The sequence below is a fragment of the Eleutherodactylus coqui genome, chromosome 5 (genome assembly GCF_035609145.1).
Source record: "Eleutherodactylus coqui strain aEleCoq1 chromosome 5, aEleCoq1.hap1, whole genome shotgun sequence".
Lineage (NCBI taxonomy): Eukaryota > Metazoa > Chordata > Amphibia > Anura > Eleutherodactylidae > Eleutherodactylus > Eleutherodactylus coqui.
Genome location: NC_089841.1, coordinates 118,857,529 through 118,875,983, shown reverse-complemented (window position 1 = coordinate 118,875,983; position 18,455 = coordinate 118,857,529). Strand labels below are relative to the sequence as shown.

At 43.2% G+C, this 18,455-nt stretch overlaps 2 protein-coding genes across 5 annotated transcripts in view; one reads left to right on the top strand and one right to left on the bottom strand.

The window, feature by feature from the left end:
- Positions 1-5,898, top strand: part of MCC (MCC regulator of WNT signaling pathway) — a 283,211-nt gene extending 277,313 nt beyond the window's left edge. For all 3 annotated transcript variants that reach the window (XM_066603069.1, XM_066603071.1, XM_066603070.1), the window contains 2 exons: positions 2,464-2,586; positions 3,524-5,898. In XM_066603069.1, coding sequence (XP_066459166.1) covers positions 2,464-2,586; positions 3,524-3,704 — 304 coding nt within the window. In that variant the 3' untranslated portion in view covers positions 3,705-5,898. The remainder of the gene's footprint in view (positions 1-2,463; positions 2,587-3,523) is intronic.
- Positions 5,899-9,298: 3,400 nt separating this feature from the next.
- DCP2 (decapping mRNA 2) overlaps positions 9,299-18,455 on the bottom strand; it is a 29,500-nt gene continuing 20,343 nt past the window's right edge. The window contains exons 9-11 of one of the 2 annotated variants that reach the window (XM_066603072.1): positions 17,862-17,981; positions 17,579-17,630; positions 9,299-15,629 (exon numbers count right to left, since the gene is read on the bottom strand). In XM_066603072.1, coding sequence (XP_066459169.1) covers positions 15,472-15,629; positions 17,579-17,630; positions 17,862-17,981 — 330 coding nt within the window. In that variant the 3' untranslated portion in view covers positions 9,299-15,471. The remainder of the gene's footprint in view (positions 15,630-17,578; positions 17,631-17,861; positions 17,982-18,455) is intronic. The other variant, XM_066603074.1, reaches the window with a different exon arrangement.

Below are 18,455 nucleotides of genomic sequence, written 5' to 3'. Positions count from 1 at the left end.
TAGGTTGTCTCCGTATCTGATTAACTATAAGGAAACCTTAACGCCACTGAGGACATTACTTCTATATACAGCAGTATGGAAGATATCAAAGCCATGTGAAGTTCTATGAAAGCCGGCACAAGCCTGATATTACAGCCCCCGCTGTGCCTCTGGCTGGGGGATTTATATATCTGTATTTCTGCGCCCGCTTCTACCTTCTATTATAGCTGATTTAGGAGTAATGATACACACGGTTTTTCTGCATCTGCTCGCTGCTGTATTACTGCAGCCTTCTGCATGAACTAAATGCCATTTAGCTGGTTTACAATGCAACAGTGAGTGGCGCCTAAGTGTGATGAACTCTCCCACATGCTGCGGCTGCTACAGAAATAATTTGTGTAATTAATCCGATGACAATGTCTGCATGCTGTGCCCTCTACACGGCTGCCACGTGAGCTGGGACCTGGATGAGGCCTTGCCTTTGTGGTGTCGGAGATATGTAACCTTCTCTAGGACTGGGTTACATTGCTGGCTCACAGTCCATGTAAGGATCAGTGAGGCCTTATGGGCTGATAGTACTATAATGTGTTTAATACAGATTAATGCCCCCCTGAATGTCAAATAACCAGCATTGGGATGGAATAAAAAGGTTCTGGCTTCATGATAACTGTGGTTCTAGAAAGTGGGCTTGCTTTGTATTGTTTAACTCGAGCAAAAATTATCCAAAATCATGAGTATTGCCGCACAGTCAGTGGACCGTGTCAAGTGGTTTTAAAGGGATTTTCCAGGGAAATACTATTGATGATGTATCCTCAGAACAAGTCATCAATAGTTAATCAGCTGGAGTCTGCCTCAGGTGATCAGGTGCCTGCTGTCAGCACCATAACACACAGGGGTACAGAGTGGAAGCAGCTGCTCCGACCCCGTTTAGTGGCTGGCGCTGGTAATTGCAGGTACAGCTTTCATTAAAATCAGTGGAAGCTGCACCTGCAGGTACAAGCACCAGCAGCTACACAGGGGTCACAGTGATCTACTTCCGTTCCATATCCTAGTGTGTGTTCTGGTGCTTACAGCAGGCGGATTAACTATTGATGTCCTGTCCAGAGGATATGTCATTAGTAGTAGTTGCCCAGAAAAACACTGCATTATCTGGATGACCATGGGGCTCGCAAGCAGTAATGCGTAGTACAGATTTTTTTTTAATGATTGTATTTGCTGTGTCATTGCTAGGCAGTGATGCTGGTACCCGCGGCCTATCTGCAATGTTAGTTGCATATGGGCTGTGGGTTGGATGGCCTCCATTCACTTCAATCAAAGGAAATGTGATTACCCCACAGTTGTACTTCACTAGCTGGAGGAATTCAGCCAATGCAAGCAGATTTTGTACCTCCAGAAGTACATCTTAAATGCTGCGGATTCATCCCTGTGGTTGTTTTCCTTTTATATTAAAAGGGTTATCCTTAGAGATGAGCGAGCACGCACGGTAAAGGCAGATACTCAAGCGAGCGTCGCTGTTCACAAGTATCTGCATACTCGTCCGAGCAAATGCGGGGGGAGCGAGAGATCTCTCTCTCTACTCCCCTCCCCCCCCTGCATTTGCTCGGACCAGTATGCAGATACTCGAGAAGAGCGATGCTCGCTCGAGTATCTGCCTTTACCGTGCGTGCTCACTAATTTCTAGTTATCCTATAGGAATAGTAGCCGCACTTATTAATATACTTGCCTCAGTAATTCCCCCCCTTCCTGCAACTCTGGATCATGTCAACCATGTAAACTATATATCTTTTAACTTTTGCTCATTCTGTGCTGAATAGTCCAATGGGCGGCCCTGTCAGTGATTCACAACAATTTGTATATGACTGTGCATTCAGGAAAGGCCATCTATCACTGACAGGGCAGTCCACTGGACTGTTCAGTGCAGAATGAGTAAAACTTAACTTCTACTGAATCTTTCCCCATAAAACTATATATCAGTCTGCTCAGCTCCTCCTACTCTATAACATCATGCCTGCAGTTTGGACAGCGGGTGCGAGCTGCCATATTCCCTTTAAATCAAGGGATTTGGTGGGCAGTGCAACTCTGTGAAAAAGTCAGAATTAATAATGTGAATAAATTGCAAAATTTTTTTTTTTTCTTTTACTTTTTTTTGAATTTTATGAAGTTTTCAGCTATTTTATGATCTGGACATCCTGCAGTTCACAGCTTGTACAAAATCAGCAGTTTGTCAAGCTCTAAGGAAATGGTGACCCCTACTGGCCATATTACAGATTACATCCAGTGAGCCGTACTAAAACTGACAAGATATAATGTCCTATACATTTGTACAAAACAGGGTTCCAAAAGCCCAGTAGCAGGCAGACCCTTCACTTTCATCATGTATATAGTTTAGGACTTTCACAAGATGGCAATGCTTGCAGATCACACTGCAGCACTTATTAGTTATATGATGTAAACCTCTCATAAATGGTGGCTTTTTTATTGCAGGGAAAAGAAGCTGAAGTCTCGGGCGCAGGAGCTGGTGAGCGCCCTGGAGAGACTCACAAAAAGCAGTGAAATTCGGCATCAGCAATCAGCAGAGTTTGTAAATGACTTGAAGAGAGCGAACAGGTTAGTAACAATTTCAAACTTTTCTTTAGAAATAAAAGCCTGTTTTATTAAAATGAAATGAGGGTGGTTTGTGCTGGTTCCAAAAATACGCTGATCACAGGAACCCCCAGAAGTCCTCACTGTGAAAGCCTGGCAGCAACCAGAGGGAGAATTACAGCTCCATGGTGCCCAGTGAAGCCAGTAAGCCATATTGAAATAGGATATTTGACAGAACAAGTCAGGATCTTCTCAGGAAATGGTTATTTTATGTGTGCACGGGTTCTGGTCGATTCACATCTTTCACCCAGAGTCCTTAAAAAATAGGATTCTAACAGCCTTATACAATGTAGGTAGGCTTATTGGCTCATCTTATCTCTTATACCCGCTACATACACACAGATGCATGGTGAACAGAACAAAATCATACCAAGGGGGGTTGGAATGTAATGTGGGCAATCTTAGTATCAAATTACTACAGTTTGAGCAGAGAAGACTTACAATATACTCCAGGTCTCTGGCTGATAACAGAGAGGCAATAGCAAGTACACAATATAAGTAATGCATGGATGTGCTGGATCATCCAGAGAGACTAACTGATGGAGGTCCTAAATGGTACACTTGTACAGGGTATAAGATGTTTCTTTAGTATAAGTCTTTGTTTGTATGACTAAGTTACAAATGTTCAATGTGCCAGCCTTTTCCCGGATCTCATCCACTTGTTCCTCTGTTTATATAAATGGAAAAAGTTCTTGGAGACAACTTCAGCAGCTTCTGACATTTTGTTATGCATGAGTGTTGGTGTCACAAAGAGCTGCTCTTACAGAAGCTTCCCCCCCACTTTCTTTACTACGCCTATTGTGGATTTACCTTGTTAATGGTTTTGGTTCTTTCTAACATTGAAAGTGTCTCTTCCTTGTATCAATCCAGAATGTCATTATACTGTCTTTTTCCTTCACAGCAACCTTGTGGCAGCTTATGAAAAGGCGAAGAAGAAACATCAGAATAAACTGAAAAAGCTGGAGTCCCAGATGATGGCGATGGTAGAAAGACATGAGACACAAGTGCGGATGCTAAAGCAGAGGATAGCTTTACTAGAGGAGGAAAACTCCAGACCTCATACTAATGAGACATCACTGTGAACCCACCTGCAACACACACGGATGGCTTCTTACCTGTCCTCAAAGCACTACTCCAGCTGTCTGCTCCTGGGTGTGACTGGATGTACTATACGCTCGCTCTCCACATACTGCTGGCAGGAACACATGGAAATACTCGTCTTCCTTGTGATGGCTCAGATACTCTTCTGTTAGACACTGGTGCGCGCCAGAAGCAGGAGACGTCATGTTATGTGTGCTATGAAGAAGAAACTAGATGCTCATGAGCAAAGTTGCACCTTTGTTTACTTCACGTTAGAAGTATGAGAACTTTCATAGTCCTCTTGTGGTGCTGTCACTACCAGCAAAAAACGATGTAAGACTGAGCTGCTGGGGAGGGGATTCTCCAGGGTCTTCAACCAATACATTGAACCGCTGCATTGGCTCAGCCAGATGGGTGCTCACCCTACAGCTTTAATACACTAATAGAAACTGATGCAGAGGCTGTTTTTCTTAGTACACTGTGAGTAAAAGTGCTTTTTCTTTCTTCTGGGAGCTGTCAAAATATATTCATAGCCTATTTTTTTATGTGTTGCTTTTTAATATATACGGAATATTGTGTTTGCAGAAGTGTAAGTCAACCATTTACATTATATTCACATTCTGCTAGAAATGACAAGTGCAGACAACCTGTACATTACCCATGGGGCAGGGGTGGAACAGGAGGATGAGGATTGGTGATTAGAGGAAGGCCGTCTCTTCAGCTCAGATCTCATCTATACACATTTTTCTGTGTGTTTCCATCATAAGTGTAGGGCCAACTTTGTTAATGGTTAGTAAGGACCACGGGGTTCAGGTTTATAGTTTCTTTTTTTTTTCTTATGGTTCTGTTGCTGGTCTTTCAAATATCCATCATCAATCTCTTTCCAGTCACTCGCAGTAGGTTGGGAGTTGTGTGGAAATGTGAATGCAGCTGTTATACGATTTCCTAATGAGCCTGTTCCGTAGCGAAGAGCGCTCATCTGTAAAATTTAACATGCACTTTAAAAAGTTATTTGTTAAGGTCCTTATTTTAGTAAGTTTTACAGATGACGGTTTTTTTATTCTTCCAGTGTAATGTCCATAATTGATGCATAAACTGCACATTCCGTCCCTGAGCCAATGACCCCAAACTAGGAATAAGGCAAATCCCTGCGATGCTGAATAAATTCCATGTTCAGCTCTGTATTAAAGTAAAATTACAGAACTTAAACATAAAACTAATTTCCAAAATCAGTGCTTGAAAAAAGGGTTGTTTGGTGCCAGACCTCACATGGGGTACCTTGCTGCCAGTCTGAGGAAAAAATAACCCAGTGTATAGGATACAATACCCATGTGTAATCTGCTGGGGATATAAATGTGTGCGATCATACTTCATTATGGGGGAGATTGTTTGGATCTAGAATAATCAGGCTGAATAGCTTCAGGTAAAGCTCTTACTACAAACATCATATTGCCATCTGTGTCTTCAGCAGCTGCAGGAAAATCGTTGTATTGGCTTCATACAACCAACAAGTAGCATCTGTCTAGCAACAAGTCATCCATGTAGCACCAGCCAAGGCATGTCTAAAATATGCCATTTTCTGCATATAAAGGATATGTGCTTTCACATGAAGTGTGGCCATAGCATAGAATGCATTAGGTCTGGATTTGAGTGCAAAACTGGGCCCATTCCCATTAGGGTTTGCTGCTTTGGTTCTTAAAAAAAAAATATATATATACAATTAATTTACTTCCATGAAACCTGATAAATCTCCTTATTCTTTTACGCGACTACGGTCTTCAGGTCCTTGTGCTGTAATAAATGTACCATGGCCAAGAGAGTCACTGTATTAGCAGCTGATTGATCCTCTACAGTGCACTCCTTGTGTTTTGGGGTACTGCATGGATTTCTGCTTTACAAAGACTTCTGTAATGTGCTATTTTTCTACCAGTTTTCCACATCATGTCCGAATGTATCAGGCAGTGACACTTTGTGTAGTTTTTGTAAACAGTGTTGTCCACTCCGCCACTGTCATCCACCCCGTGTCACTGACTTTCCAGAGATCCTGCTTCTGGCAGATTGTCATTTTGTTAATTTGATATAAAAATGTAAAAAAAAATAAAAAATAAACTTCATTTATTTATACAGAGCAATTTATAATACGTTTATTTTACAAATGTTCTTATATTCAGAATAAATACTTCATATGTGGAAAAACGTCTCCGCATCAATCTGTCTTCATTGAAACGGAAAAGGTTTATTTTTTTACTTTAGGAAGGAAGCGGCTCTGAAGCTCAAGGTCACATTTACACAATGGATTCTTCTCATGACAAAAAAGCCCTATTTGCAGAAATCCGAGGCGGTCCCTTTTGATTTTTGCGTTGCTAATCTCTGCAGGGTTATCTACCCTGCTTTCTGCACCTCACTGACTTCTTACTTATTTTTCTCCTGCAACAAGGATTTCAAATTCCTATGCAGGAAATGCATTGATGTGTAACTTATGGTATAGATTCCCATTCATCCAAGGGAAGGAGATTTCCATGCGGAATGTCCTGAAATCCACTTTAGAAGTCTGCCATGTGAACAGTGCCCGAAGGATAGTATCCATTGTAGTGGATATACAAGGGTGCACAGTATGGAAACTGTTAAATTCATAGATGATTATTCACAGACAGCCCAGCAGAAAAAAATTGACTAGATATTTGCAGGAAACCTTGGTTAACATCAGAGGCTGACCCTCTTGATTTTGCATGAGTGGTACAAAGCTCTCTCATGATGAAAAAGCCTGATTAGGCTAAATTCACACAGGTGAGAGCATGAGATTGTCAAGCATTTCTCGGCCCAATGTACATTTTTCACACTGATGCAAGGGGTTTTTGATTCAAAACCCCCTCACATCACTTCTGTGAAATTGCGATCTTCAGACACATATTTCACGTGCATCAGGAGGATCACAAGGGGCTTTCAATAAGAAACATCACATTGCACTCACAAACCTCACACGACCTGAGTGCGCCATGCAATGTCTTTTAAGGTCCCATTGAAAACAATGAGCGAGATGGTCCAAGAAATAGAATATGCTGCGAGAATTTTTAAAAAAGTTAAATTGCTCATGTGAATAAGTCCATTCAAACGTCACGTGAGGTTCTAACTGTTTGAGTAAGCCCTAAGGCTGCATTTACACAGGCAAGAATTGGATGTTTACAAGCCCAATATTGGTCTGAGTTTCTCAGTGCGTGCAATACTGTGTGAGAAAAACAGTGGTACCTGCAAGTTGAAAAAAACAAAATTTGCATGTTGCTCCACTACTTTTACTGGTTTTAAATAAGATTGCATTTACACTGCACATGGAAAAACCCAAAAGGGAGTCTGTCAGCAGGTTGGTCACTGTAATCTCAACCTCTTAATGGGGTTTAAAATCTACCACTTCTGTGCAAATTGCTGAGTGGCTTTAATATATATACAGGGCCAAACTTTTCCATTAGGTAGCTATATGTACCCTGCTCAATGACTCCAGCAGAAACTGTCACAGCAAACAGCTACTGCAGCCAGATCACACAGTGATCTCAGGAACGTTCGTACGGCAGCTGGGGAATGGGGTGCTCATATATAAAAAAAAAAGTTTCCTGCCTGTAGATGGTGCAATGAGTTAGTGTGCTGACAGTGATTAAATGAAGGGGGAAAGAGGGACGCCCTTCTGTAACCAAAGCACTATTATGCACGTACCATAAAAGTCTAAAGGCCCATTTAGACTGGACGAATGTTGGGCAAACTATGCCCGACACTCGTCCCTGCACATACTCGCTCTCGTGCTCTTGTACAGAAGCTACCCTGTTTCCCCGAAAATAAGACGCGTCATATTAATTTTTGCTCCCAAATATGCGCTATGTCTTATTTTCAGGGGGTGTCTTATTTCGCTGTGGCAAATCCGTCTGTGGCCGCTAATCCCTCAATTGGCCAGCTTTGTGGACGAAATTTCTCAGAAATCTCGTCCACATGGGACAGCAAATCTGTCACGGCAAAGCTGGGAGAAGCCGGTGTTGCGGTGCGGATTCACCGGCCACAGAAACGGAAAAGCGTGCAGCCAGGTCGCTTCAAAACAAGCGGCTGAGTGCCGTGGGTTTTGAAGCAGCGCTTTCCCGGCGGAAATCTCGCTGTTTATCGCTGTGGCCAAACCGCGAGATTTCCGCTGGAAATACGCTCTGCGAGAACCCAGCCTTAAAGGGGTTGTCCCGCGAAAGCAAGTGGGGTTCAGCACTTCTGTATGGCCATATTAATGCACTTCGTAATGTACATCGTGCATTAATTATGAGCCATACAGAAGTTATTCACTTACCTGTTCCGTTGCTAGCGTCCTCATCTCCATGGTGCCGTCTAATTTCAGCGTCTAATCGCCCGATTAGACGCGCTTGCGCAGTCCGGTCTTCTCCCTGGTGAATGGGGCCACTCGTGCCGGAGAGCTGGTCCTCGTAGCTCCGCCCCGTCACGTGTGCCGATTCCAGCCAATCATGAGGCTGGAATCGGCAATGGACCGCACAGAGCCCACGGTGCACCATGGGAGAAGACCCGCGGTGCATCGTGGGTGAAGATCCCGGCGGCCATCTTAGTAAGGTAAGGAAGAAGTCGCCGCAGCGCGGGGATTCGGGTAAGTACTAAACGTTTTTTTTTTTTTTAACACATGCATTGGGTTTGTCTCACGCCAAACAGGGGGCCTATTGAAAAAAAAAAAACGTTTCGGCGCGGGACAACCCCTTTAAGAATTACACACAGGTTGCCTGACACACACAGAGCCATAAAAAAAATAAGGGCTGTAAAGTAACGTACCTGTCTGCAGACAGAAGTTCCTGTACCACTTGTAAGCAGGGATGGTATTACAGCTTCCGGCCACCAGGGGGAGCTCATCACAGCAGACATGTACAGTAGGAACAGAACGTACAGTATGGACTTTTCTGGCCAGCAAGGGGAGCTCACAAAAGCACACTCGTACAGCACAGCAGGGACAGGATAACAGCAGACTGTCTGCAGATCTACCTATACATGTGGAGGTAGGAGACAACGGGGATGGCAGCAGGGGACAGGCCTCTTGACTTGCCTGCACATTTTACTATGCCTTACTATCAGGGGTGCCTTATATTTGGGACTTCTGCAAATTTCAGGGGGTGCCTTATTTTCGGGGAAACACGGTAGTATTGCTGGCGTACAGGGGGCGGCAGGAGATTTCCCTCTTTGCTCTCCCTGCCCCTCTCCATTGACTTAACATAGCGGCCATTTAAGAACTGAACAGCTGCTATTTACACTGAATCATCATCGTTCAGCTTCTTGTCCATCGTTTATGCAGCATAAATAATAAAACAGTGAGATTAATGATCGCTCAGTGTGAATAGCCATTCAGTACTGAACGGCTGCTTTAAGTCAATGGAGAGGTGCAGAGGAGTGAAATCCCCTCCTGTCACCTCGCCCCCCTGCCAGCTGCTTTGTGAGCAGGCTAGTGATATTAGATCCCGTGCAGCAGCGGGGATGAGTGTCAGGCATCGTTTGCCCAATATTTGTCCCGTCTAAATGGGCATTTAGATGGGTTACAGGAATTCACCTAATATAACAGACAGCTGAACAATGATTTCACAAGTTTGGTTTATTGCTGTTTAGTAATATGTTATTTCTAGACAGACAGAATACAACAAGGAGACATATCAATAGCAATAAAACCTAGGTCTGACTATGCAAAACCTCAGAGGGCAGAGCCCACTTGTATAAAGCTTCCAACAAGACAAATACAGTGAAGTGGCCTAGACGAGAGTCATTGCATTAGTCACACTAAACCACAGCAGACAATGAATACGACTTCATTTGTATCGGTTTCACTAAGCTTTTCTTTATTTGCCTCTGGCCAGTAAGTTTAAGGCTTAATTCATTATTTGAATGCATTACTGTTCTTTATAACCAAACCTGGATCCTACAAGAGGGAACAAGGAAAAACTTTAAAACATTGGAGAAAAAAAAAACAAAACAAAAAATTGAGATTGAGGCCGCCTGCACAAGAACGGATTTGAATTGCAGAATCCGCAATCGGCACCTGCACAGATGATCCGCTGTAATATTTGCCCACTGGAAGGCATCTACTTGAAGCTGCGGAAGTAAATGGGTTTTTCACATGGGAAACAAAGAAAAATTAAAATCGCAGCATGCTCTTGTTTTTGTACAAATAGGCTCCATTGATCTCTAGGGGAACAAGTGAAGCGCAGTGCATCCGCATTACATTGTGTATGGGGGAGGATTTGTAAGCGGATAGTTTGTGTGGTCCTCTAGCAACCTGCAAGCAAAATGAATAACAGTAAGCAGGAATGCGGGGTAGAGAGTGCAGGACTGATTTATTTTTTTTTTCCAGAGGACACATCATTGCCCATTCCAGTGGCCCAGGGATTGGATAGTCATTGCTCTCCCAAGCCAAGAGAGCAGCATGCCCTTCACCACCACGAAGACACGGGAATATCATCTGGGCATTAACCTTTTGTATATAAGTTTTTTTCCAGGGGGGTGGGCAACTTTGATGTACTCACCTGCTGGTGATAGTTTTTCTACGCAGATGTACAGCATATGGTCTGTGCAGAAAAACTATCGCATCTGCGATTGTCCGCAAGCGATCGCAGTTCATTTCTGCAATGAATCGCAAGTGTTGCGTGGCAGAAATCCGCTTGCGGAATCCGATCCAAACGTGTGCAGGCGGCGTAAGTAAACTAGTTTCAACACTTGTGATGCACCGCCGGTTCCTGTACAGAGCCGTTAGAAGTGTTTATATTGAAATGTATACAGAAGAGATTTCAGCCCATAGGGGGTAAAAGGAACTTCACAGTATCGTTATCCAGCAATATAAGAGAAACCATCCCGATACTTACAGCTGCCAGAACAGAGCTTCACCAATACAGATCACATCACTTGACTAAAGGTAATGGTGCATTATTAATGCAGAAGATAAGCATAATGCCGCTGTTCAATCAAGAAACATTGCAACGGAGTGCATGTTCTGTGCCACGGAGGCTAGCACTAAACTGATGGCAAGGTGACCACAACCAGTTGTATACCACAAATGCCAACCCTAACACCATTTCACTGTGACACAATATTCTACCTTTATTTGCAGAAACTGCTTAGGTTCTGTTAAAGGGAAAACAAAAACTTTCCATCCATGCCCCCTCGCCTGCTTGCTGTAGTGCTGTTACTTCCATGCAGTACAGCCTCCTGTCAGATGCTTATCAGGGATCATCTTGACACAGATTTTTGCTTTCATCAATCCCATAATGCATCAGAACAGCATTATATGAACAGCTAGAGACTGTACAAGTGCTGCTGCAGGTAGAACACCGCCATTATCTTCTGTATTCACCTAAATGCGCTACAGACCATAACTATACAAGAGGATAAGCTGTGATCTCCTATCATCTCTATGTGATCAGTAACTGTGACAGGAGTGTCTTGGTCCCCCTCCAAGTCTGATTGATGCCATCACAGAAACTGCTGAGAAGTTGACCGACCACATAACCCAAGTACATCTGAGCTGGTCAGAATTAAGATTACATGGCCATCTGAGGCAAGAGAGGCCAGGAGGGGGGGCGGGGGGGTAAATCACCAAAGTGGCTCTTTAATCATCTGGAAAATGTGAATGCATGAAGTAGAACAGATATTTGGGTACTGCGCAAAGTAGTCAGCCAGGCCAGCCTGTGGGCAAAGAGGGATGCCTATACCATGCACACAAACATACAGTGCACTAGAGCTATGTATTTTCATAAAACAAGGGTACAGATCAACTAAAAAAGTTAAATTATTTTTAAAGGCAACTTAACTTCCATTATTCCTAGTAAAATCCAACCATTTCAGTCACTAGGAGGCAGCACTGCAGCTCTATAGGCTCTTTTACTCTTGACATACATTTAAATGGGTCCTAAACTTTAGAATATTAACCCTAAGTCTATAGTGTTTTCCAGTTCTCTGAATACAGCCAGTAAATAGAGGTTTTCATTCTGGGAGTTGAAGGGAACCTGAGATCACCATCTCACAGTTCCAACAGGTCAGCCCAGTAATAATAGTTCCCTCACACAGGATCGGGCATCGCTAGTGAATGGAGGCCGAGCTGCCGGGGATGGTGCTGGCGTACCCGCCTCCATTCATAGGAAACAGGCAAATCAGTCACTTAGTTTTAAGTCTGCAGAAACTGAACGAGAAGCAAACAAATTCTTGTTAATCGTTCAGTTGGGGCATATATTTATACTGAATGATAATCCTTGAGATTCCCATTGGATGCGGAAATCTGAACAATTTATCAGCCCGTGTAAAAGGTTCTTAAACCACCGCTGGTCAAGAGGAGATGGGGAGGAAAAAAAAAAAAAAAAAAAAAAAATCAAAAAAAAAATCAATGTATTCTAAGGCGGTCTTTTTTCAATGAGCCCTTGTACCTCCACAATTAGGTTCCAAAGTTATTTTGCACCAAGTATCTAAGAGTCATCTGGCCAAGAGGAATCTTGTATCATGAACTGGAGCTAGCCCTGCCTCCTTTCCCTTTAGGGCCAGCTTATTGCATACAGTTACACGGAAAGCCCTGTCTGCATACAGCATGGAATAACTGGAACCTAAATGCAGAGGTACATGGGATCATTGAGAAAAGAAAGGGCAGTAGAAGTGGTCCATTTTCATCCTTTGCTAGCCAGTGAAGGCCATTGTGTCATGGGCGAGATGGAGGCGAAAGGTTCCTTTTAACATCTTTAAGCCTCATTTGCACCCAAAGTGGAGGTAGATGAAATTCGACTTCAAATACATAGCACCATAGAGGATTTCCCCCACCATTCGAGTATATTTACGAGGTGGGCTTTGTCTATTACTTAGTTAGACTTTAAGTGGTCCTAGCATTACTTTTTGGCAATGTTCACAAGAACAAAAGTAAGCAACTATGCAGAGAATCTTGATTAAGAAGCATCCTACTGCTAAGACAAGCAAATGGGTTATTGTTCGTCATTCAGTCACTGGCAGGGTTTACAGTGAACGATTCAGTTTTGCATGATCCAGTGATAAACTGAATGATCATTCAGGGTAAAAAGGACCCTTTAAAGCTTATAATTGACTGCAAAACGTATGCAGATAGGATAATACTGAAAGCTTAAATGTCCCTTTACAACATAAGACAAAATATGCCTTCACGCAAGTAATCTAGTACTTACACGATTCCATAACGCCCACACACCTCTCCCCGGAAGTAGTTCAGGCAACCAGAGTGAAAACATCTTCATTTACACTGAGAAACCAGAAAACCACCACAGAAATTGGGTTACTATTACAAAAGGTGACTTTAGGTCTTTTAAAAAAAAGTGTATTTTATCAAACTATTAAAACCGTTGGGGAAAAAAAAAATACAAGCAAACAAGATCAAAACTTGTAATATTCATTCCATATTTAAAAAGGAAACAGTTCAGCACCTTTGTGCCCCAAAAACTCAGTTATGGGGCTCAATAGGTGAGTGAACAGGGTCCGGGGAGCTGCTAGTCACTGGGTCTCTCTGTTCCAACACTCACAGCATGGCTCTATGGGAGAGCGTCTGCAAATACCCTCCTGAAGAGTCACGCTGTGTGTTGGCGCATGTTGATTTCTCGGTGACACAGCGCTGGAATAGGGGACCCCGTGAGTATGAGAAGCAGCTCCCCACACCTCCGTTCACTCTCCTTTGAACTCCATAATGTTGTTTATGGGATTCAAAAGGTATATTAACATATTCCCTTTAAAAGTGAAGCCTCATGCTTTATATTACTGGTCACTGATCAGCAGGTGGCACCCAGGAAGTGGTGTCCCTAAGAAACTCCCTCCACCCCACCAGGAGCTAAGCTTAGTTCTTACATGGTCCTAAACACATTTGCATATACGGGTTTCAAGTATCATTTTTCTAGAATCCTCTTATCATAAAATGTAAGAGGCCATATAGCATTCTGCTAAACTAACTAGGGACTGGGACACTAGCTGATTAGATGCCTCCATCCGGGCCATTCGCCTACAACGACCGTTTTGCTTTTTGCATATATCACTCATATTAGGCACCATTTGTAGACCTGTAATTAATATAAAATACCATCATCTCCTACAATTTTATTCTTGTCGGGTTTAAAATGATTGAACATAGGACTGTGCTACATATTTATGGTTACGTTATTCTCCGAGAGCAGAAGAACCTTACTAGATCACAAGTCGGTAATCTAGTGTCGCTCTCCTAGAAAGCCTTAAAAGACATGATCTTAAGTTACTGCCGTTCATAGATCGCACATGGCAGGTCAGTGCAGAACGCTCCTTGTAAAAGGACAATGACATACAGTAAAAATCAGCCACACGTATCAAATGCTGCTGTTCACATCGGCATATGACTACAATGAGAAGTGGTCCCGCCACCCCAATAGGTCAGAAACAACACTCATCACCCATCAAGACTACTTGCAATAAGCGCCTGATCACTGGGGCACAGCAATCACAGGTACACGTATCCCATGGAGCGCCGATCAGGCATTCATACTCTATAGGACTGACTAGGATAGCCGAGTGCTGTACAGTGGCATCTTCCTTCGTTGCAAACTAGAATAGACTCCCACTGCACAGGCCCAACCATTGCTCCAGTCAAACAGGGAAGATGGGAACCCTGTTCTCATGACTGTTGGGGGGCTTCGTTGCTAGAACCTCCACCAATCATACACTTACCCACTATGGAGATAGGTAATAAGAGTTGTTTCTGGGAATACCCCTTCAAATCTGACAAAGTAGCATAATACGTGGCATTTATTTAAAAAAAAAAAAAAAAAAAGGTCTGAAGCTTTTTCACAGAGCAAAAAGCGATAGGTGGCAGCAGTGAGCACTGGCTCACAGTCAGGCAGAGGCTGTACGAATAACCAGTTAACACCAAAACGAGGGGATGCAAAACACTTTGAAATGAAATTGCTTAATGCAAACCGGTAACTGATCCCCCTGCAAACACATTCCACATAAAATGTTATTCACATCTCAGGCTGATCCATTGATGAACGAGCAGCAGAAAAATGACATAAGAAGCCTGAGAAAAGCTCGTGTCTTATCACATTAGAGTGAAGTTTCCAAACAGCTCAAAGCTAAAAGGAATAGCCATTCTGTCCTCCCAGCCATAGGGTTCATATACTTAGTCACTATAGACATGCTACAGTAGATGGGCGCTGCCAACATTCTCCATTTATAGGGACAGGCATTAAAGAACAGAGTTATGCAGACCTTTCAACCCCGAATATTAGGAGCCCAACTCCAGACATGAAGAGGTTAATGTCGAATAATGTGCAGTGCATATTATACAGGGCAACAAAACCCCTTTCCCCCCCAGCAAGTGGTGTGCAGCAAGGCTGAAGGCACCACCGACAACGCATTCATATTACATTCGAGCTACACCGAGAGCTATATAGTAAACCGAGTGTCACATCTATGTCAGGGAGGTGAAGACAAACTCCAACCAGGCAATGCCCACTGAATATATATGACGGGAGAGTCGAACACTGAAAAGGTACTCGCGTGTAAAAAACTGATATTGCAAAAACAGTGCAAGAAGGAAAGATAAACCCCCCTCCACCAGATACACTTACAGAAAATGAACAGAACCAAGTAGAGTCCTGTCCATAGGACAGACCTTCTCCTAACCCCCAGTGAATCCCTGCACATCCATAAAAAACCTGAGGAAGGTAAGGCTTGATTAAAACACACTTGGCTGCGACTCCGCAGCACTCATAACCCTGTGCAGCTGCTGGCGGCTCAGACATCCAAGGACTTCATGATGGCATCCCTGTCAAATCGGAATCCCAGGAAGGCTTTGGAAGAGAAGGGGTACTCTAGAGTCCCGTTGCAAGCTTCATCACCGGCGTGGTCGTAGTGCTGACCTTCAGAGGGGATGTCCACACCAAATACAGAGTCTGGGGAGGAAAAAAAGCATACCATGAATTAAAATATATTTAATGTCTATCCACAATTAAATAGATGGCCTGGAATGAAAGGACCATGCAGGTCACGATGCCAAGTGATACAAAGAATAAAGAAAAACTGGTACGCTGTGCCACCCTAGCAGTTTTTTTTCTTCTTTACTCATATCACTGGCCAACTTGCCCAGGTTGCACAGTCCCTGATTTGGCAGCACCCGCGAATTGATGCACACAGCTTTCCTTACTACACACACGGAAAAAACCATCTACTGAAAATAACGCCCCATTATTCCCCTCACTGCATCCTCATCGGAGGAGCGCCACCGCCTTCCTCTATTTTTTCACCACCACCACCACTCCAACCAGTCATGCAAAGCTCTCTCCCTCCCTCTCCCAGCAGAAGCCATCTGATAAAGGTCATTGCTGCTGGGAGTGTAAGCTCTTGTGTAACCACCGGTACATGAAGAGGAAGTCCAAAACAACCTTACGGACATGGGGACATAGTCAGTCGCAGGACTGGGTGGGGTGGTGGAATGTAATATTAGTGCTGCCCTCCATCTGCACCACTATTCTGTGAAACCACCGATCCAAAGTCCCCCTTTGATCTTTTAGATGGTTGCAGCAATGCTCCCACTACATGGCACAATGGTAGCATAAAACCCTTCATGCGCCTTCAGTTTGGTCAATGCTACTTCCTAGAGAGCGATGTGTAGCGTCTCAGACTATCAATGCATTACTAATGCACAGTAGGCATTGGATAGTCACAGAAGCACTGTGACCATGTAAGAAGATTAAATGGAGCTTGTGAACTGGTGAACCCTACAAATGAAGGGTGACTGGTGTTACTGCCTCCCTATAGCCTCAATGACCGGCCTATCAGGTTTTTACGCCCTGCAGCTGAAGGACATGTATTAAAGGACATTGTGGGCCAATCTCCCTCCATATATTACAACTGCTGGCTGTTTCTTACAGCAGACAACAGATCCGATAAACTGTGTGGCTCATCTGAGCTGTTAACCCTTTAAATGATGCTGTCAATTCTGACAGCGGCATTTAAATTCCCCAAACAATGTTCAGAGGGCCAGTACGGCCCCCTGCGATGACATGGGAGGGAGCCGTGCGGGTGTCATGGCAGCTGGGGGCCTTCTGTCATGTCAGAATTCCTATCAAGCCATGCCCGTGGGGTGGCTTGATAGACTGCCTGCCCGATCGCAGTATGAAGTAATGCTTTGGCATTCCATCATACTGCAGGAGCGATCAAAGCATCGCAAGCTGTTGTCACCTCTAGAAACTAAAAAAAAAAAAAAAAATTACGATCAATAATGTTTTACTAATTTTTTAAAAGCAAAAAAAACAAAAACCCTTTGGCCATATTTCTAATAAAAGAATTTAGATAATAAAACAACAAGTACATATTTGGTATTGCTGCATCTGTAAAGTCCGATCTATCAATGTAACGCATTTACCCTGCACAATGAACGTAATCACAAAAAAAATGAAGAACGCCAGAAATGCCCTTCTTGGGTTACAGTCTCCAAGAAAAAAAAATGCAATAAAAAGCAATCAAAAAGTTGTATGTACTCCAAAATGGTACCAACCCAAACTACAGAACATCCTACAAAAAAATGAGCCCTCGCACAGCTATGTCGATAGGAAAAAAAAAAAGCTAGATCCCTCTGTAGGATCAACTGACCATCTAATCCTCTGAGCCCTGTCACACAGAACGATTATCGCTCAGCTTATCACTGGATCATGTGTAACTGAACGATAACAGTTCAGGGCCAACACTACCTGCAACTGAATGAAGAATGATAATGTGTACAAGGACCCTTAGTTACCGGCCTATTAACAAAGGAAAAGTTGCCCCATTTGTTTCAAAAAGAGCATTTCACAGCCAAATAATCCAGGGCTCTAGAAATAAAAAACAGAAGAAATATACGAACCCACATCAAACGTGTCATTAAGCCTCCTGGGGTTAAGTTTTCGCTCAGATTTCTATAAAGAAAAGAAATAGCATAAATGAGGTCATGGCACAAACAACACAGCCGCATGCTGTTAATGGGCTTACGGACAGAGGATGGCCAGTGGCAGCAATAACATTACACAACATCCAGAATCTAGGAGGCATCATGTACCCAAATCATCTTGGGGCACTTTTCTCTCTCAGCCAAAACATGGCTGCGAGGGGCTTTACAAGAAGCAGTAGCTTGGTGGAGAACAGCTTACCAGAACACTATCCAGCTGCGGCTTAACTTGTGGGCTGTGGACTCCATTTGCTTTCTTCTTCTGGTTTTGGTTTGGAGAATCTTGATGCTGCTTCTTACCATTGCTCTTACAATTCTGAATCTACCACACAAAAGACACATCTGCTACACTGCAGCAATACACATGCCTTCAAACACCAGCAATGCAAATATATGTACAGCTACACTGGCACAATAAGAACTGGGGACAAACATCAAATACAAAGAATTGGCTTTTTGTCACCATATGCAGCAAGTCGTAACCTTATTGTTCTATCAATGGAGCTCCGCAAAACCTGATGGGACGACGTCACATTTTTTCACTTGTACCATTTTCAGACTCCTACAACTTTTTTTTAATATGCTCTATTCAGTCTTGTTTTGGGAGGGGGCAAACAAATCAAGAAAATACACACAAGCAATTCTGGAAAAAATTTTTGTTCTTTTTATTTTCCTGCAGTTTGAATAAATTAAAAGTTTCATCTTCAGTTATAGACAGATAATTATCTGTACTTTTTTTGCAATGATGCCTCATCCCCTTGGCCAGGTCGGATTCCGCCTGCAAAATCAGACCCGG